The 22,280-nt window shown below is 28.9% G+C and overlaps 2 protein-coding genes across 2 annotated transcripts; both read left to right on the forward strand.

Annotated features, from left to right (window-relative positions):
* The first annotated feature begins 6,796 nt into the window (after positions 1-6,796).
* On the forward strand, positions 6,797-9,777 carry LOC130979280 (xyloglucan glycosyltransferase 4). Its single transcript, XM_057902690.1, has 4 exons — positions 6,797-7,710; positions 7,958-8,266; positions 8,364-8,768; positions 8,859-9,777. The coding sequence occupies exons 1-4, from the start codon at positions 7,072-7,074 to the stop codon at positions 9,489-9,491; spliced, it is 1,986 nt and encodes a 661-aa protein (XP_057758673.1). The 5' UTR covers positions 6,797-7,071; the 3' UTR covers positions 9,492-9,777.
* Positions 9,778-12,239: 2,462 nt separating this feature from the next.
* Positions 12,240-16,977, forward strand: LOC130982219 (uncharacterized). The gene is made up of 10 exons (XM_057906118.1): positions 12,240-12,348; positions 12,458-12,583; positions 12,732-12,890; positions 13,372-13,455; positions 13,799-13,978; positions 14,831-14,923; positions 14,997-15,140; positions 15,783-15,890; positions 16,215-16,266; positions 16,407-16,977. The coding sequence occupies exons 2-10, from the start codon at positions 12,482-12,484 to the stop codon at positions 16,445-16,447; spliced, it is 963 nt and encodes a 320-aa protein (XP_057762101.1). The 5' UTR covers positions 12,240-12,348; positions 12,458-12,481; the 3' UTR covers positions 16,448-16,977.
* The last annotated feature ends 5,303 nt before the right edge of the window (positions 16,978-22,280 follow it).

Here is a 22,280-nt window from a genome sequence, read left to right on the forward strand (position 1 = left end):
AGCTTGATATCAAAAAATAATGGAAATCAAGAATAACGAAAAAAGAAAACAAAGAGAAAAGCACGTAAATGAAGAAGGAGAAAGAGAAGGCAAAAAACGAAAGAAAAGAAGAAGAAGAAGAGGAAGAAGAATGTGCAGCAAGAAGAAGAAGACGATGCAGTGAAATTGTGCAGTAACGGTTGAAGAAGGAGAAAGAGAAAGTAAGAAACGAAAGAAAAAAAGAAGAAGAGGAAGAGGAAGAAGAACGTGCAGTAACGTTCAAGCGCGTTAATATAATAACTTGTAAAGACTTGTATAAAAAAATGCTTGTATATGGAGAATTTCTCTATATTTAAATATAAGTAGTTAATCCGACCTAACTCAATTAAATAAGATTATTTACTTGATTTATTATAAATAGAATAGAATATAGTACGAATTTATGTATAAATAAAGTTGGATATGAATTCAAAGTATATATTATTCTATTCACTTTTAATATATTATATATTATATAATATATATTTAAAAATTATATAACCTCCTTTAATCAATCACTAAACTAATTATTTAAATTATTAATTTAATATATTTGTTATTTAACGAATAATATTTGGAATTAGAAAAAAAAGTAGTGATAAAATATTTATCTTAATTTATATTATTTTAATTTGAATAAAAATTTAATAATCATATTATTTATAATTTTATATTAATTTTTTTAAAATTTTATTATTTTTAATTTTAATATAAACATAGTTTTATTTTTTATTTTATTAATATATATAAAATACGAAATGATGAATTTTATATTTGTTTAAAAAAAATTGATAATGCGAATAGAATCGAATAAAATAGAGTTGAGAATTTTAAAGTGCGAATAAAATTAAGATGAAGAGATTTTCAACCTACAAATAAATTAGAATTAAATTTAAAAAAAAATATTTCACAGATAAAATTAGAATAAAATTTAAATCCTATCATATTGTATATTTCTATCCATTCTCAGTTCTAGACAGTGTTATCTGAAAGTTAGTATCAACTTTTCTGCAGTTTTAAAATAATCTTAAAAAGGACATTAATCGTGTTTGGACTTTGGATGCATGCATATGTATCAATTAAATCAAAACAGAAAGAACAGTCCTGCTTGCTCCACAACGTTCATGCAGGTATCAATCAACTTGCACTTTTCAAGATAAGAAGCATGATATGATGGATGAATATAATTCATAAATAAAAGCAAAAAGTATATATATATATATATATATATATATATATATATATATATATATATATATATATATATATATACTTTTTTCTGGAAAGGACAATCATTGGCAAATAAGGTTTTTGAATCATTTGAAAAGAATATAGCATTGTTTGCGTAGTTATCATCCTGAAGCCTTAGATTAGACATAGTATATTGTATCTTATTATTAAGAATGTTAGGTTGACACTATAATATTTTATATTAATACTAAGTTAACAACAATTAAATTAAAAACTAATGAAAATTAACAATTTATAAATTTAAAAATCAATTTAATTTTTTAAAAAAATTATAAATTATTTTAATAAAAACTAAAAATTTCAAGAATCAAAATAAATATTACTAATATTATATAATTAACAAAAATTATTATTTTAATCACCACTTAATAAATTTTAAATATTAAATTTTAAATTTTAAAATTCTATATTTTAATAATATAAAATAATAAAATATTAATATAAAATATTAATTAATATTAATAAAAAAATATTTGTCACTTAATATTTTTTAATAAATATATAGATTATGTTATATATATTAAAATTAGTTAATAATTAATTAAAGTTAATCACTAAGTCAATATAAAATATAAATATATATTAAAAATAAATTATATATATATATATTAATAATTATTTTTCAACGATGAATTTTAATGTATGAATAATATTTTTATATTATTAAACGTCCACCGCCTGCACAAACCTTATAAGGAATTGTTTATTTGTATTAACATAATATGGAGAGAGTTTGTATAATAACATGTGTCAATATTTATTTTGACTAAAATTGCTTAAAATCCTTAGCTTCCTATTCAGAAAATATGATACATATCGTAATGAGTAATGATTTTGAAAATTTTGAACACCGCGTCATAAGTCATAACCTAATCTATCCCACCGACACACGCTCATCATGCCAAGCCAAAGCCAGAAAGATATACATTGTGGGTCTACACTAACTACTATAAAAATGCAGATACAACGTAATTAAAAAAAATTCAATGATGATGTTTATTTATTCTTTATTATTATACATGAATAATGTGTCAAATATACAACACTGAAATATGATATGTTCCTTCCTAGTTGCACTGAGATCCAAAATTAGAAGCATTACAAGCTGGAGCATGCTCACTATATATAGATATAATATATTCCCTAATTTACTTTTAGAGTAAAAGGGTCAAACACATACGAGCTTATCAATCGGTGCCGGATTTCATTTATATATAGATTCGATTTTTAATTAAGCTCTTCAGATCCATCATATTAGGCTCTGCTGTCTCTGTTATCCAACGTTGCATGAAAAACCTTAAACAAAGTCAATGATGCCATTTACATTTGCAAAAATTGGTCACCATGTGAAAAATGTACATGAAAATTAGCGCCACCCTAATAGTAGTACTACTATTGGATTAAATTGGTGACTGAAATTTTGAGTGGAAATTCTCATGGTAATTAATTACTAATAACTCCAGTAGTACTAGGTATGAGACCAAAATAGGAGTTGAATTTATTATTCAATTCAACACCCAATTTTGTCAACTTGCATTTGGCTGGATTATTGACTGCATTTTAATAACCTTTAAATACGGCATCGATTAAGGCACAAAAATCATTTGTAAAATTCTCTCATACACACATGTATATAGTTTATTTATTTTGTGTCTAAAGACATACATTAAAATTATAAAATAAATTTTTTATTAAAAATAAAAAATTTATATTTTTAACATATTTATTTTATATTTATTAATAAAAATATTTAAATTTTTTATTAATAATAAATTTATTATATGTTCTCATACATATTATAGACTCTCACTCTCTGTGTTGACTTTGAAGACTAAAAAATTGTAAATTATTATCAAAATAAATGGAATATATTACATGATAATTCACATAACATGAAAGAACATCATATAACCCCTTTCTTGTTTTTCATTTGTAGTATAGTGATAACTCCATCAATCATTGTATAATAATAATGACTATTTTCTTTCTATCGTTGTTTTATCTCTCTATGATAATATTTCATTTCTTGAAAGAAATTACAGTTAGTCCACAAGCAAAGTAATTAGAGATGTGGAAATAGTTGAAGATTACCATGAAAGGAGGACATGAACAACCCCCCCCCCCTCCTTTTTTTTTTCTCTTCTCCCTCCATGTAACAAAAAGTAAAGAGAAATAAAAGGGAAGTTAAAAAGGAAGATGAATAATTTGTTAAAAAAAAATAAGCCAATTATTTTAGCTGTTATTGATTATTAGTAGATCGAATAATTTTCTACATTAATATATTTAATGTTTTTTTAAATTTATTAGTACACCAAATTTATGCTATTATCCTGATCTTTAATTATTTTTTACGAATTAAACCAGATTATAAGGTTATATTTCAGAAATTAAAAGAATATTTTAAAAAAAATATTTTTTTATTTTGATTTATATAACTTTGTGTCAAATATGGTCAATCACTTTATGTATATATAAAATAAAATAAATTGTGTATATAAAATAAAATAAATACTCTCAATCACTTTTTGATATAAAAAAAGAGACAAAAACAAATATGTCATTGATTTTTTGATCTGCGTACGTTTAAGTTTTCGAAAATTTAAAAATATATTTAAGTTCTTAATTTTCTAAAATTTGGACATATCAATTTCTCATGTTTATTTGGGTTTGTCAGATCTAATAGAAAAATCAAATGTGATATCTGTTATACTAACATGGTTGATATAAAATACACACGTGAAAGAGTTTTTAAAATAAAAAAAATTAAACTTACAAATTAATATGTCCGGATTTTAAATTAAAGAAATTACAAACTTAAACATTTTTTTAAATTATCAGAAGCTTAAATATCCGAATCAAAAAATGAAAAATCAATTTGTCCTTCTCTCTTAAAAGAATCATGTGTCAACAAATGGATTTAACTTCAAGTCTAAACAAATTTCATGAAGAGGATAATAAAGGCATTTAAACTTTAGGGTTGTTGTAGTAGCTAATAGCTAGTGTTTTATAACTATTAGTATTTAGTAATTAATGTTATAAAGAACATATAGATTAATGGTAAAATAACCTAATAAAAAGTAAGATGTACAATAATTTTCTTTAATACTTCGCTATGAAAATTCAATTTTAATGGTTGAAATACTCTGGAGTTTGGAAAAGTAAAGGAAGAAGATACCCTAAGAAAAGAATAAACAAGAAAGTTGTGAATTATACAGTTCCAAGCGTTGGGTTTTTTTCCTTTAAATTTTGTTTTTTTAAGTTTAATATTCTTTGTATGTGATCGAAAGAATAAAAGCTTACCTAAAACAAATAAGAATAATAAAAACTAAAAAGATTAAGATCGAAACTAAAAAGTATGGAAGACAATTGCTCCAATATTCTTAAAACTTTTGAGGAAGTAAATTACTCTTTGTCATGGAATTATCACATAATAAATAGATTTAACGTGCATATTATAACATATGAAATAATTACACTTTTAATTCATTTAACCCATAGTTAAAGTTAAATGAAAAAGTTTTTGGAGTATTCATCAAGGCTCGATTTGATGAAATTAATTTTAATATTTAAATAAGATAATTACTATGTTGGTTCTCATAGTTTTGTAAAATTTTTAATTAGATTTTTATATTTTTTTCTTTTAATTAGGTCCCTATACCAATTTTTTTTAGTTAGATTTCTATACAATTAAGTCAATTACTACCTGACCTAATTGGAAAAAAAAAATTAATGTAGAGACCCAATTAAAAAAAATATAAAAATCTAATTAAAAATTTCACAAAACTATAGAAATCAGCAAAATAATTAAACTATTAAATAATTTTATAGAAATAAATATAATAAACCATAAAAATAAATATTGATGTTCATTAATATATAATATTATATTACACATTTTAAATTTAGAAAGCACAAGTTAACTCTAAAAAATATCTTGATAGAAATTTTAAAAGCAACTCTAATATTTTTTAAAACTAAAATACAAGCACAGATATGACACTCATCAGACACATGTGTCTACTTCTATGTATAATTGTATCTTAATAAAAATAATAAATTTTTTCAAACACGTTAGACACACTTAAATACTATAAATATCAATATGCTCAGTTTTATTCTTAATATGTATTTTTAAAATAGTTTAAAAATAATGTATATAAATATTTATTAAAATAAAAATATATTAAATACTCGATATAATTAAAAAATACATAAAAAATTAAAATATTAATTTATATTTTAATATTTATAAAATATAAAAATATTATTATAATTTATATAAAAAATACGTTATATTTAATTTATATCGTGCCTCTATTTCTTGTAAAAATTTAAAATTTGTACATCTACTTATTTTATATAGTGTCCGGATATCGTATACAATACAAACAATATTTCCTAAATTTTATGCTCTTATAAAAAGAGCTAGAACCTAGAAATGATACAATAAATTAGTTGTTTAGAGTTTAATTTAAATATGAAACTTTAAATTTCATTAAAATACGAAAATGACTTTATTCATGTGCTAATTATATTTAAGTTAAGCCAATCATCCCAAACTGCATATATATTTTGGTAATTTATTATCTAATCTTTGGAAAGTAGTGGAACAATTTGTCTTTCCCATAGTCACCAAAAAAAAAAGCCTTTCCCATACTTTTTTAGTTTTTTAGTTCTATATTACTTTTTTTTTTAATTTCAAATTTTAGAGTTTTTATAGAATAAATTACTATTTCTAATATTAAAATATTTAAAAACTCACAAGGTTAACTAGGAAAGATTTAAAGTTTTAAACTAACTTGATATCTATTTAAGATTATGTCAAATGAATAATTTATTGAATAAATTATAAACATTTTAAATTATTTTGTTAATTTAATTCAATTGTTTTTTTTCTATAAATACCTAAAGAACATATCATAAATGTCAATTCGCTTTTCTGGAATATTATGTGATTAATAGAATCATCACCAAATCCAACTAATGTGCCGTGTAATCATTGATTGCTAAAGGGAAATCATTAAATACCGTAAATATCTTCTTTTTTCTGCATTAAAGAGAAAGGGAAAAAAAAAAACACTCTTTCTAGTTTCTATTATGTTAGAATCCTCAGATAATCTGAACAAAACATGTGTAAGTGAAGGAGTAGGAAAAGTATATAAATAATTAAAGGAAAAAAAAGTTGGGAAATTTCTGGTTCCAGTGTGTCATCACAGACAAGAAGCATTCTCCGATCTGCATTTTCGCTGTTTCCACTTGTCAGGTTGAGAATAATAAAACATTACCATGTGGTGCATCATATACCCCTTATGGTGTGCTCGCTGACGTGTCAACTAACCATTGGTTATCATATAAGATAGAATCGTTTTTGGCTTTTGCTATTTTCAGTTTCACCCAACCAAAAGTAAAAAGAGAGAGAGACATCAAATTTCTAAGCTGGTTTGTTAGTTGTTACCATTGAATCACTATTTATGCCTTCCTTGTGCCTGTCAAAATGCTTCTATAGTTTTCTCTCTCTTTCTTTTTCTCTTTCTTCCATTCTCTCTTATATTCTCATTGCTTTTGTTTTGTGAGTGCTAAAACTCTTCCTCAAACACAACACAACCTTTTAGATTTCTGTGTTGTGGGTTTTTGGTTTTGTCTTGTTTGGTTGGTTCTTCACATTTTGAGAGATATGGCAATGACCCTTTTGAGGTAACACGTATGAGAAGCTCTCATTTGGTCGCCATCAAAATCCATTAACAACCTCTACTTTTTATTTTTCATCTATTTTAGTTAGTTTCATTGAGGTTGTGAATTCTTATGATGGCACCACCAAGTTCATTTCCGGTGTCAATTGAGAATGTCAATGAATTCACCTTGTTGAAAATCCATGACTCAGATTCTGCTAAGTTTCTTGAGAAGCAGAAAGCTTCAACCCCCAAGCAGTTAACATGGTTTCTGCTTCTCAAGCTTCATAGGGTCTTGACCCTATTGTCATGGCTAACTAATGGATTCAAATCCTCCTTTGGCTTGATCAAGAAGAGGGTTTCATTGCCTGATGATGAAGGTCCAAAGCACAGAGGGAGGTTATACAGGTTCTTAAGGGTGTTCCTTGCCCTCTCCATTGCTGGTTTGGCCATTGAGATCATTGCTCATTACAACAATTGGACCTTGCGTGTGATCCAACCTTGGGAGGTTGATGGGTTTCTTGAATGGTCTTATGTGGCTTGGATTTCATTCAGAGAAGAGTATGTTGCCCCATTAGTATTGTTGATGTCAAAATTCTGCATTGTTTTGTTCATGATTCAGTCCTTGGATCGGTTAGTTCTTTGCCTTGGTTGCTTCTGGATCAAGTACAAAAAGATCAAGCCAACCTTTGATGAAGATGCTTATGACATTGAAGACCCTTCAAGCTTCCCAATGGTCCTTGTTCAGATTCCAATGTGCAATGAGAGAGAGGTAAACATATATAACATAAATATATATAAAAAAAAAAACAATGCAACTTGATTAGAATGTTCTTTGATATTCTGCCATTGTTTGACCTTGTTGAGTTCTTCTATTGGTATAAATTTCTCAATAGGTCCTAGCTTTCTTTAGAGCCCAGAATTTTGTCTTAGTAATTGGTTTAGCCTAATTTAGATATAGTATGATTTTCTAAGTTTACATGAGGCTGAAAATTTGATTTTTTTTTTTTTCTTGAAAGGTTTTTGCACAATCAATTGGTGCTGTTTGTCAACTTGATTGGCCAAAAGATAGACTATTGATTCAAGTTCTAGATGATTCAGACGATCCGAATTTGCAGCAACTCATCAACGAGGAGGTTTCCTCTTGGAAAGATAAAGGGGTCAACATTATCTACAGGCATAGATTGATCAGAACTGGTTACAAAGCTGGGAATCTCAGTTCTGCAATGTCATGTGACTATGTCAAAGACTATGAATTTGTTGCAATATTTGATGCAGATTTCCAGCCAAACCCTGATTTCCTCAAACTAACTGTTCCACATTTCAAGGTTAGATATCTTCATAGGCTAAATAAAAAGATGTAATTTATTATGTCCGGTATGAAAAATTCTCTAATAATTTTGTGATTTTGCAATTTCATTACAGGGAAAACCTGATTTGGGTTTGGTTCAGGCTAGATGGTCGTTTGTGAACAAGGATGAGAATTTACTTACCAGACTTCAGAACATTAACTTGTGCTTTCACTTTGAGGTGGAACAACAGGTTAATGGTCATTTCCTCAATTTCTTTGGATTCAATGGAACTGCTGGTGTCTGGAGGATTAAAGCTTTGGAGGAATCAGGAGGCTGGCTCGAAAGAACCACCGTCGAAGACATGGACATAGCTGTCCGCGCTCACTTAAACGGATGGAAGTTTATCTACCTTAATGATGTCAAAGTTCTCTGTGAATTACCAGAGTCTTATGAAGCTTACAAGAAGCAACAACATCGCTGGCACTCGGGTCCAATGCAGCTATTCCGGCTGTGTCTTCCTGCTATAATAACTTCCAAGGTAGTTTTCAGTTATGATTTAACTTGTGTTCAATCTTTATGCTGGAAAATGAATCCAATTTTCTGAATGCTTATGTACTTTTTTGTGCAGATTTCAATTTGGAAGAAGTGTAACTTGATATTCTTGTTCTTCCTATTGAGGAAACTGATACTTCCTTTCTATTCCTTCACCTTGTTCTGCATCATCCTTCCCTTGACCATGTTCATACCTGAGTCTGAACTTCCCCTTTGGGTGGTCTGTTATGTTCCTATTTTCATGTCATTCTTGAACATCCTTCCAGCCCCGAAAGCCTTCCCTTTCCTAGTTCCCTATCTCCTCTTTGAGAACACCATGTCAGTAACAAAATTCAATGCCATGGTTTCTGGTCTATTCCAGCTCGGAAGTGCTTACGAGTGGGTTGTGACAAAGAAGACAGGCAGATCATCCGAGTCAGACTTGCTATCCTTTGCCGAGAGAGAATCAAAGTTATCCAGCGAAGAGAAGATTCAAAGGAGGAACTCAGACTCTGGCTTGGAATTGCTAAGCAAACTCAAGCAAGCCGAAGCACCAAAAAAGAAGAGAAACATGCTATACAGGAAGGAACTCGCACTCGCTTTACTTTTGCTCACAGCAGCTGCAAGAAGCCTTCTATCAGCACAAGGACTTCATTTCTATTTCTTGCTCTTCCAAGGATTAGCATTTCTAGTGATGGGTTTGGACTTAATTGGTGAGCAGGTGAGTTAAAACATGAGCAATTGGAATCGGTTGCTACTTGTTTTTTGAAGCCCTTGTGCAGATTTGAGTTGAAGTTCATCATCCAATATACAACCATCTGAAGAACTAAGCAAGAAAAAGCCTACAAACTATAAAACAATAATAAGTATTGAGGCTCCATACACCAAAAGATTGTATTTTTTCTTTTGTCCCATTTTTTGGTAGACTTCAAATTTGTTATAGAGTGATGGCATTTTGTGGATTTTCACTTGTGTAAAGCTTTAGAACTAAGAAAATATTATTCAACATAACTGTATCTACTGTCCTTACAGATTGTGAAATGGGAATCATTTCTCTCTCCAGTTTCTTGTTATCAAATGTCTTTTGATTCTTTTACACTATGATTTAGAAGGGAGAAAAAGATGGAATGTAAAGGGAGGAAAGTGTATAATGTCACTTGATCTTAAATATGTTAGAAGGATATGCATATGCATGAATGCATGACAAACCAGTTCTGGTTTATGAAAAGGCATTAATGTCAAAAGCATTGATGATACATGATATAGAATATATTCCAATAACACTGTAGGATGAAAAAACAATTCCAGAGGATATCAAATGCATGATGTTCAATAAAATCAACAAGATGTAGCTCAATTTAACTGAAATTCACGTTGCTTTCATTGATATGATCTTTAACAGAAGAAGCAACTTTAAGCTTACTAAAACAGTACATAAGTTAACTAAAAATGATCTATCCTATTAAATTATTTGACAATGCCTTCATGAGGTGATCTAGAACATCCCAATCTTCCAACTACATCTTAATATGCTTCTAAGTATCTTTGGATGTTGTTAAGTTGTTAGAAAAAATTAATTTTTTAATAATTAAAAAAAAATTTTAGTGTGTTTCACAAAACTTTTGTAATAAAATAAAAATACTAAAAAAAAATTTTTTAGAAACTATAATTTACATTTTTTTAAAAGATATTTGTTATTAAAAAAGATATTTTTAATATAATAAATAAATAAATAATACTTTTAAACGAAATTTAAACTTTAAACACCTATTTAAATAAAATAGTAAACTACTTACTAACTCAAGTTGGTTTAGTTTTCTTTATATTTTACATTGTCAATTAGTTTTTTTCGAATACTTTTTTTGGTCAATTTTTTTCTTTTTGAAGACTTTGAAGAGCCTTCCTACGAACTAACCTTTTTTTGGATTGAGCCTTTCTATGAGCTTATATAAATTATTTTAATGGGCCTGCAAATATAATTGGGCTTCAAGCTCTGTGATGCACTTTTCTTCTTTCTCTTCTCTTTTTCAATCTTTCGCTTTTTCTTTGAAACAAAAGTATTGGAAAAGAGAAAAGCGCGTTTGAACCTCTTTAAAAATTTTACTTTTATGTTTGGCAATTTTTATCTTTCTGAACACAAAAATGATTCTGCTTGTGAACGCACGTTCAGGAGAAACTAAAATTGGTAACTTCTGCGTTTCATGTTCATAGTTGCTAGTTACTCTTGGAAAATTAGGTGAAAAATTAATTTTTTTTAACCAATCTTACCATTCATTTTCTTCTATAAGAATGATACCAGTAACTATTACTTTCACAGTAGTTCTTTGTAGTTCTTCCTACTTCATAGTTCTTCGTTACAATTTTTTTTATCAAAATCGTTTAGATTTGTTTCAATCACTAGCAAATTGAATATTTTAATTTTTGTATTATTTTTAGTACTTATTTTCATATTTTAATTTTTATTGTATTTTTTATTTATATAATAAATATTTTTTATATTATTTGTGTAGTGTTCTGATTTCTCATGTTATATTTTTATATGAGTTTTTTTAATCATTTATTATACTATTTTTTATATGTATATTTTGTATGAAATCTTTTTTTTTTGGCTTTGTTTATATGATTTTTTTATTTATTTTATTGTATTTCTTTTATTCATATGATAAATGTTTGTTGACTTTTTTTATCTTTTAGATATTTTATTAATTTTTATGATATTTTTATTATTTTTTGTTTATATAATTTTTTTTATCCTTTACTGCATTATATTTATGTTGTGTATAAAATATTTTTATTTTTTTATTGATATAAATTTTATTTACTTTTTATTGTATTTTTTTTATATAATATATGTTGTTGGTTTTATGAAATTTTTATTATTTTTTATTTGTATGATTTTTTTTCTATTTCTTTGATGTACTCTATAAAAAAAAGACAAAATAAATAAATAATTAATTATAAGTAACAATAAAGTAATAAATAATAAAAATTTATAATTTAAAATAATACTAAATTAAAGAGTACTTACAGTATAAAAAAATTATAGAATATTTTTTTTTGTTTGAAATTATAAAATTTATAATTCTCTCTTTCATATTTTTATTTTTTATTATATTTATTTTATTTATATGATAAATATTTTTTATATTATTTTTGTTAGTGTTCTGATTTTGCATATATATAAAAAATTATTTAAATTGATATTTCTTTTAATAATTTTTTATCTAAAAATAATTTTGAGTAGTATAATTTAAACAACATTTATTTTACTATAATCAATTTTAATATAAAAATTACCAAACATAAATTACATTAATCTAAACTTACTCTTTATTAAAATCAATTTTATAAAATCAATTTTATACAAATTCTATTTACAAACTTTAATCCAAACACACACTTTCTTCGACTTTTCTCCCCCAAAATAACACGAAGTTTGAAACTTTGGCTTATTGGCTGTTCAAACTTTTCTCACTACCCAGACCAAAAAAAAAAAAAAAAAAACCTTCTCTCACTACCTACTGGCTCTCATTGTAATCAATTAGCAGTAATCACGTCCTTTTCCACTGTCAGTGAAGACTGAAGAGGTACAGTGATGAAGTTCAAAATTTTGAAAAATGTCTATGTTATTATTATTCATTGATTATCGTTTTTTTTCTTAGTTTGAGCTATGATTATGCCTTTGTGGCTTTACAGTGTGGTGGTTGTTCTTTCATTCCAATGGCTGAAGAAAAGGACGCCTTCTATGTTGTGAAGAAAGGGGGTGTTGTTGGCATCTACAAGTCTCTCAAGGACATTCAACCTCTCATTGCATCTTCTTCGGTAAACACCCTTTTCTCTAACCTTTGTTATTATGGCTCTTATGATGCAAAAGTTTCTATCTTTTTTGTTTTCTGCATTTGGGTGTGGATGCATTTTGATGTTTAGGGTTTATTCTCTCAATAGGTTTTTGATTGAGTTTAACTAACAGGTGTCTGATGATCCTGTAAGCATTTTGAAAGGGTATTGTTTAACTAAGAAAGCTGAAGAGTTCCTTGTATCAAATGGGCTTAAGGGAGCCCCTTATTCTATAAGTGCTACTAATTTGAATGAAGAGCTTTTTGGAAGACTTGTTGCTTGTCCTTATCAGGTTAGAGGAACTCTCTACATTCTTCTTGTTCAAATTGTCCTCTACTCTATGGTCTATGGTAGTTCCTGTGAGAAAATGGAAAATTTTCCTCATTTATGGGAGAAAGTACCCTTTTGTGACCTTGATTATGTTTGTGAGTTTCCATTTAGAATGAAAGTGTCATAGGAAGAGAAATGGAGGGTTTGAAACATAAACCTTACTCCATTTTACAAACCCTTCTCTTCCTTCCCTTTCTTTCCAAAGTCAAAACTTTCAAACAATTGTAATGCTGAGAGCTTCATTTACTATTAGCATTATTTATCATATTGTTTTTAAGGGGAGTGGATTAATGCCACTCCTATTTTGATGATGCTTCTTCCATACATGCTCTTCCCATTCCTGTTTTTAGACTCCTTATCTATTTGGAGCATTGGAGCTTAAGCTTATGTCTATGTGTCTCTGACACATTATAACTTAATGAGGAGATTAATTTATCTTTCAGGATCCATGTGCATCTGGAGGAAGGTCTCTAGGTGTGAGTTCCTCATCGAAGTTATTGCAAGGAGCCTTTCAATCTGATACTAGTGTAAGCAACATTTAAATTTAATATTGTCTACCAAGAATACACCTAATTTTAGCAAAGAAATGCTGTCAAACTGAAGCAAAAATTTGGTGCTTTTGTGTGATCGGTATTTGTAAGAATTGATATTAAATAGCATGTTCCCGAGGTTTACGGGTAGCCAAGCACACTATGCTTGCAGCATGAACAGTCCATGCAAATTTCTGATCTATTGTAGTTATTAGGGTTGTCTGAGGGCTATTTTTATGCCTTTGATGGGACTCAAATTTGTAATGTCTTTGATTGTTTAAATATGATGTATGTCTTTGATTCGTAATTTTTTTTCCTTTCCTTTTCTTTTCTTGTTCAGAAATTTTCTGGGTCATCTTTACATTCAACAAATTCTCAGAGGCAAGTTCTATTAGGTGGGTCATCTTTCGGTTTAACAAGTTCTCAGAGGCAACTTACACCAGAGGTATCTCCTTTAGTTTCAACAAATTCTCAGAGGCAACTCGCACTAGGTGGATCCCAAGCTCAGTTGTCTAATTCTGTAAGTTGGTTTATCTATTATTTTCATTGCGATATCAGGATTCACTTCCTAATTCCTAGCATAGATGTCTATTTGTCGAAGTGCATGGTGTTCGTATTATTTAATGTAATTGCCACTCATATAGTTTTCACTTCCCATTCCTTAGTTATTGTGTGAACTTATAAGTACTCTTAAAGTCATTATATGCGTATAAGTTCTGGTATTTGAAAAAATTTTTAAAGATACAGCATAAAATTCTGGCAATCATATTTAACTCTATTTTGGACATTTTGTGGACGATTTACATCTCAAATGTGAAACTCTAAAATCCCAATCATCCTAGACTAATGTTAATACATGCATGTATGCAATAATTCTTGTAGCTGAAGGTTAGTGGTGGCACCAGCCACCAGCAAGGCAGAATAAAATTGTTCATGTGTTCACTTTCAAAATGCTAAAAGTAAAACGTGTTCTGGCTGGGCGGAAATATACATTGTATTCTTTCTTTGCTTATGTTTGTTCTGCAACTTATTTATTCAAAATATTTGGAAAAACACAATGAATTTATGCTTACAAGTTTCACTGAAGTATTCTAAGTCAAGAATTTGTTAGACTTTCTAACATTTAACAGCATATAAGCATAATATCAGATGACATTCTATTTGGATGAAATGTCTTCATCGGTCTTAGTTCAAAATCAATGCATTTGACATTTGGATTGCACTCCTTTCTTATTATTATGTATTATTATTTTTTGGGGCTTTTTTCATATGATGTTCTTTTTTGGTACACCTCTCTTTCCACGTATAGTATTTGGGACACTTAATGTATAGAACAATGCAGCTTCAAGATTTTACATATCTATATTTGCAGCTTTCTTGCACCCTTGAGTTCGATGGTGCTTCTAAAGGAAATCCTGGACCAGCTGGTGCAGGAGCTATACTTCGTGCTGCAGATGGGAGCAAGGTGTAAACTGCGTACAAATATTCATTTTGTTTTTGCGTTCTTTGTAGAATTTTGCTAAAAAGTCTTTTCACAGGTCTATCGAATACGTGAAGGAGTAGGTACTCAGACGAATAATGTTGCTGAATATCGAGCTTTACTTTTAGGATTGAAACAGGCCCTTCAGAAAGGATATCGGCACATTCAAATCCGAGGAGATTCCTTACTTGTCTGCAAGCAGGTGTGTTATGTTACAGACTAACACACCATTTTTACTTTTTTCTTTTTCCCCGTTATTTCCTCTTTTCGTCTGTGTTTCATTTCTTAAAGTTGCTTCTGAATACCAATAGAAAGAAAAATAATCTCTTAAAACTTAAAAGATGCCATAAGCTTGAGGAATGAGAAAATGTAATTCCAATTGTTAGTTATACTTGCTTTGTTTCAAAATATCTCTCTTAAAACAAAAAGATTGATGTTTCAAAATAACTGATATTTTAATTTTTGGGATAACACCGTTAATTTAATTGTGATAATTGAGTAAGCATTAATTACATATGGTCATACATTTAAGGGTAGTTTTATCTATTCATGTAACTTTAAGCATTGAAGGAAAGCCTTGGAGCAATGGTTGAGTTGTCTCTGTGTCTGACCTCAAGGTCATGGGTTCAAGCCGTGAAAATAGCCACTGATGTAATTATTAGGTTAGGCTGCGTACAATGCACCCTTTAGGTGTAGCCCTTCCTGGACCCTGCATTAATGCAGGATGTTTGTGCACCGGGCTGCCCATATAATTTTAAGCATTACCAAGATTTATTTTTATTACTTTGACTAAAAGTGTTGTGCGTTTTTTCTTTTTTCTTTTTTGAATAAAAATAACTATCAGGTAAACGGTGAGTGGAAGCAAAAAAATCAGAATATGGCCATGTTATGTGCTCAGGTCAACCAGCTGAAGGCGAACTTTCTGTCGTTCCAAATCAACCATGTTCTTAGGGTACTTTCTAAATGGCATTATATTAAGTGTTTTTTGTACAATATAATGAAATTATTGCCAATTTCCCATCCTTTTTTCTGTGGATAATTCCACACATGCAACTTAGATAAACAACTGCCATCGTACAAGCGTTTCTGATATCATGTTTCTGGTTTTGTAATTCGCATGCATATCTAGTGAAGCGATCACATGATCTAAATGTTTTGAGAAGCTAGATCGTGTAAAATTCAAATGCTACTTCGAACTAGAATTTGACTGTAATGAGCATATATGTCATAAGCTTTTATATGAAGTATAAGTAACATGTTTCTGTTGATTTTGAAGGAGAAAAACTCTGAAGCTGATGCTCAAGCAAACCTGGCCATAAATCTCGGAGGTTAGTCGGTTTCTTGCCCGTAAAATCGTTACGTTTGCTTTAATCCTGTTTTCATTCTTGATCAAAGGACAAAAACAACCTTGCATTTTCTTGATGATTTATTTATATTTATGTAATTGTTGGCTCCTAACCTTCTGCAGCTGGTCAAGTTGAAGAAGATTGTGAGGATCTCAGACGTTAATGAAAATTTAGTTGGAAGTTGTAGCTAAGGAAACACATAAAATCCAGAAACTTATAAGTATATATTTATGTTAAATATGTTATGTGGAATTTCTTGGTAGTTGTGGCATATTAAGCATACCAAGAAACCTTACATGGGACAAAATGTGATCATGAACATGCTAACATATATTTATAGTAATATAGATTGCCACTGTTTAGTTTTGGGACTTAGGTTCCATTGTAAGGTTTGAATAACATTGACTTATTTAATGCAATTTGCGTGTTTATCAATTTGTGGTGTTTCCAAGTTTGAACTTCAATCTTGCTCTAGCCTTTGTAACCAAGTAAACTAAAATTGCGGGACCTGATTACGGCTGGTGTGACGACCTCCCGGAGGACCTGCTGATGGTGATTACGGCAAGAATCGGGACCGGTCTGGTCAAGCGAATTTTGGTCAACACAGGAGCGGACTCCGACATCATGTTTCAAAACGTGTTTGACGTCCTGGGTTTCAAAGAAAGCAATCTCAAGAACCATCATCATGAAGTCGTAGAATTGGGTGACAACAATATCAAGCCTGACTCGTCTTACCGATTTGTGTGGGTTTTGGGACGAGTAAGAAGTCTGCAGTGGCTGAGTTTATGGTCCTGAGAGACTTTACAATGTCCAACGCCCTTCGACTTTGAGTACTTCAGATAAAAATCAAATGCAAGCTGCAAAGTAGAAAAGTGATATTTACCAATTTTTTCTGCACAATTTTCACTGAAATTCAAAGTTGTAATGTCTTACATGGAGTCAACCGCATAAGCAGCTTCTGACTGATCAGATTCAGAAAAATACGTTCACTCAGTAAATTCATCTCAGAAATCTTGTTCGAATTCATTCTGTTCATCCATCATATCTTGGTCACAAACTAGCTCTTTTTGTCGGTTAATGTCATCGTCTTCCAGGTATTGTTCATCCATCTCAGTGTTCGTAAATATATCTAATATCTTAAAAATGTCTAATGAAAAAAAAAATTCAGTACACTCCGTCTTATAACATTACAAAAAATAAATAGCTTCTAATATTGCTAGCAGGGACGGATCTAAAAATTTTAATATGGAGGGATCGAATTTTAAATAATTTTTTTATTCTATAAAAGAAATTAACATATAATTATTAGAGTTAGTTTTTTAAAAGATTTATTAATATATATATATATATAATTATAATTTTTTTTCATAATTTTATTTTTAATATAATAATTATATAAAAAATATAACAATATCAATAGTACATGATAAAATTATAAAATACCAATAATTTATAGAGTGTTTAGTTAAAAATTATCACATATTTTATTAATCAAAGTTAATTCTTTCAAAAATTTTAAAAAATTTGAAAATAAATTATAAATTATAAATTATTTGAAAGACACAGTACACTTATAGAATATAAAATATAAGATATCTTTATAAAATTTTTTCTTTTAACAACGTAAATTTAGAAGAAAATGAGTATTTTTTACAACAAAATAATATCTAAAGTACATAATGTAATTATCAAAATATAACTACGTAAGTTATTATTAATATAATAATATGAATGTTAAATATATTAATATAAAAAAATAAAAGATTTTTAAAAATAAATATAGAGATTATTATATAAAAACTAATTTGAAAGGTTAAAAAACTTGAGGGTATGATATTAAATTAGTTAAATAAAAAATATTAGTGAATTAAACAATTAAGACATAAATTCATTAGATAGTGAAAAATAATACATATAAAACTATTAAATTATATAATATTTTTTTATTTTTTAAACACATTTCTTATATATAAATATAATTTCTTAAAATGGGGGGGGAGGCGAGGCCACTATTTGCTCCCCTCTAGGTCTGTTCCTGATTGCTAATTAATTAATAATAAAAAATAATAAAATTTATTTATTTTTTAGTATTTCTCAATGTTTGTAAATAATTAAAAGATGAAAAAAATTTTCATTACACAATCAATTTCACGAATAAAATATTGAAACAAAGAATTGCAAAATTAGAGATTCTATTCACTGACATCGATTTTGAAATCAAAACGGTGGATTTTTTTTTGAATACTACAATGAAAAAATTGATTGGACCTTTGCTGATTGTTGTAACTGTGATTATCAATTAAGGATGAACAAATATTGGATATTAAATAGAGGGATAAAAAATGAATAAAAATTGGATATTAAGTAGATGGATATCCGAAAGAAAAACAATGAAATTTTTTACAATCAAAGAGATTGATACACGATTCTAATTGTGAGATTGAATCATTGGTGATAGATTATTCACCAATTTATAATTTTAATATTAAAGAAAAGATAAGTTTAGAGTATCTAAATAAAAAATTGAAGATAGAATTTTAAAGATAAGATAGATAAATAATAAGATAATAATTTATGAAAACGATAAGAAAATTGAGAACGGCATAGTTTACAATTCAATTGATTGGGTAACACAACCAATCGATTGAATTGGGTAAATCTATATTGCTTTGAAGACTTCAATCGATTGGGTAACACAACCAATTGATTGAATTGTGGGACCTTAAGTTGCTTTGAAGCCTTCAATCGATTGGGTAACATAAACAATCGATTGAATTATAAAAAACACACATTCTAGTCATCATTCAATTGATTGGGTAATATGACCAATCCATTGATTTTTGTAAAAACCATACTACCTTACAACTTTCAATCGATTGTTTTGCGATAACCTGAAGTCCAATCGATTGAGTTATGGAAAACCTGAAATTCAATCGATTGTTTTGTTAATCCAATCGATTGATTTTCTAAGAAACACGATTTCACAACCCTTGACTGATGTAACGGATCAAAGATAAAATTTTAATCAATTGGATTGCCAAAAAGTTATTACAATCAATGGAAGATCTAATTCATTATTGGTTTTGTTTTGATTGTTAATAAACATAATAGATGAATAATAAAATATTAATTTATAAAATAAAAAATAGTTTTTTATAATTAAATAAAATATATAGGGTTTATTTGTAATTAAAATTAGAAAATGACTATTTAACAGTTATTAAAAAACTTAAAAAACAAGTTTTGTTATGGAACTATTTAATAGTCCAAACGTCCAAACAAGGGATGGAGAGGGTCGCAACGAAAGCTCGACGGACGACGACAATGACTCACTCCTTGTGGCGGCAGTGGAACTTAGAACCCTAATTTTTTAACTTTGAAACTTTGCTTTTTTAAGTCTGAATGAGTCACGAAGGGGGGTGTTGGGGAAGGGGTAGGTGGTTTTTTTTTTTTTCTAAAAGAAGAACTCAAAACGATGTTGTTTATAAGAATCGGTCAATTTTTCGTCCAGTCCAACTAGCCAGTTCAACAATTTTCAAGTAATTTTTAATTTGGCAGTTTTAAGTACTAGATCGGATCGTTTTTATTGATGATTCTTGGTTTGACCGGCAAATCTGATTTTTTCGAACCATAGTCACTGTATATTAAAAAAAAATTAAAAAATCAGTTGATTATCTACCACATAAACATATTTTTAACTCAAGAGAGATTATTAACAAAAGATTAACTAGTCCCACAAAATAAAAAATCAAAGATAAAAAATTGTATTTTTTTTGGCTAAAACCTCTTAATCTTTCAGACAAATTTTACAGAGATGAAGATGGATAATTCTAATAATAATTTTAATTTTATATGAAAGTCAATCCTATTCGGTGTACTGATATGATATCTTTTGAAATTATACTCAAAATGGTCCCTAAAATTTGGAGACAGACTCAATTTAACCCTCGAAATTTCAATTGACTCTACTTGAACCCCCAAATTTGAATAAGTGACTCACGTTAGCCCTTCTGTTAATCTCCGTTAATGACACGCTTACCTGGAATGTTAAGTGACACGTGGGCTTAACAGGTGGGCTTATTAAAGGAAGTCGTTTTCTCCTTGGTGGGTAATCTCTCTTCAAACGACAGCGTTTTTCATTATGAGATTAAAATTCAACAACACCAATCATCAAACCACTCAAAACAGGAAAACTCTTCTTCTTCTTCATTCTCTCGCATGCATCATACTGTGGAAGATCAATGTCGCTGGTAGTGTAAGGCGCTAGCAAAGCTTGTCACACGCGTTCTCGTTTGCTAGCACGAGGAAGAAGAAATTGCGCACCACTGTTTCTCCAAAAAGGGTTAGTAACGCAAGCATTCTATGTTTAGGTTTAATGTTATGTTTTGTGTCTTCTCTTGGTTGGGGTTTACAGGCCATTAATTTGTGCTCTATTTGATATTCAAATAAATTGGGTTCAATATGAAAGAGGATAGTTTTAGTTATTGGTCCTCTGTTATGATTTTTTTTCTTTTAAAAGACTAATTATGATTAACGTTAACTGTGTTACAGAGAAGAGAGGACATTGAATCATTTGTTTCTTACATATTTATACTAAACATGCTAGCAATTAGTGGAGAGTTATGAGTACTGGCACTTAGTGTTGGAATTATGTACTATAGAGTACATAATAACAAGTACAAATTCAACTTGTTTCAATTTGAGATGTTTAGTTTTACTGTTATCATTTTACTTCAACTCTTCTAAATGATTCAATAGTTGAGTTTTTTTTTTGAAAATAAAAAATGAGAAATTCATGAATGAGTAAATAGATTATGCTTGTCAATGTGATAATGCGAAGCTGTTAATTATGGACAACAAAAAATTGTATAGCTGTTGTTACACGGATAAATTTTATATATGAATTTTTATATTTTCTGTTCTGAAAAAATATTGATTGGCATGTTAATGTAGAATCATCTGATGCATGATATGAAAGGCATTGATTGTTGAAGTTAATTTGTTAATTGTTTGAATTATATTTGTAGATGGGTGATTTGATAACCATTGTCTATCATCACGGAAGCATCTTTGTTATAAAGAATGATGACAGTGTTGTTTACGAAACGGACAATACGGATGAATTATCTAGATTAGATGAAGATAGATTGAATGTATTTTCACTGAGGGATTACTACAAAGAGCTTGGTTATGCTAACATTGTTGAATGTTAGTGGCTTATTCTTGTGAAACCTTTAAAGAATGGACTGAGAGCACTTTCACATGACAAGAAATTGTTAGAGATGTGCTATCTTGCAAGAATGAACCAAGGAAGAGTCCACTTAAAAGAGAAGGCCAGAAAACTTTGGAGAAAGGACGCTGATGAGGAACCTTCGAGCAGTAAGAAGTCTAAAACTGCAACAAAGTTAAAGAGAATCTACAAATAATTTACTTGTACCTACTGCGGTGTTAAAGGACACACTAAAAAAAGTTGTGCTCATAGAAAAGCTGATGATATTACAAGTGCCCTTGCAGCAGTAGCTGTTGTAGCTAAATCCAAATCCTAAGATGGAGCTAATGCAAATGCACCCGATGATGCTGCGACAACTGCTGGTATACAAACTGTGGATGCTCCACACGTTTCAGAAATTGACATCACCCAACCCATTGTTTCACGGCCACAAATTATAGAGCAAGTACCATTATATAACACATTAATTAATTACATTTAGGAAAATACTATGTGTTTATTCATCATCTATCAAATATTTCTAATTACATGTAGGTGCCTCCACTCACAAGGCTGGATAAGTTGCCGCATAAAAGAATAGCAACTTCCGGTGTGGAACCAATGCAAGAAGCTAGTTTTGGGACAACGTCAAAGTTTACTGAATTTATGAAGTTTGTCCCTACTCCGGGCTTCAAAACACCAAGGAAGAAATAGAGATTAAATTATGTTGTCTTTTGTAACTAAAATTTGCATAAGTGATTGTGTATGTCTTTTGTCATGTCTTGTA

This window comes from Arachis stenosperma, chromosome 5, assembly GCF_014773155.1.
Source record: "Arachis stenosperma cultivar V10309 chromosome 5, arast.V10309.gnm1.PFL2, whole genome shotgun sequence".
Classification (NCBI taxonomy): Eukaryota; Viridiplantae; Streptophyta; class Magnoliopsida; order Fabales; family Fabaceae; genus Arachis; species Arachis stenosperma.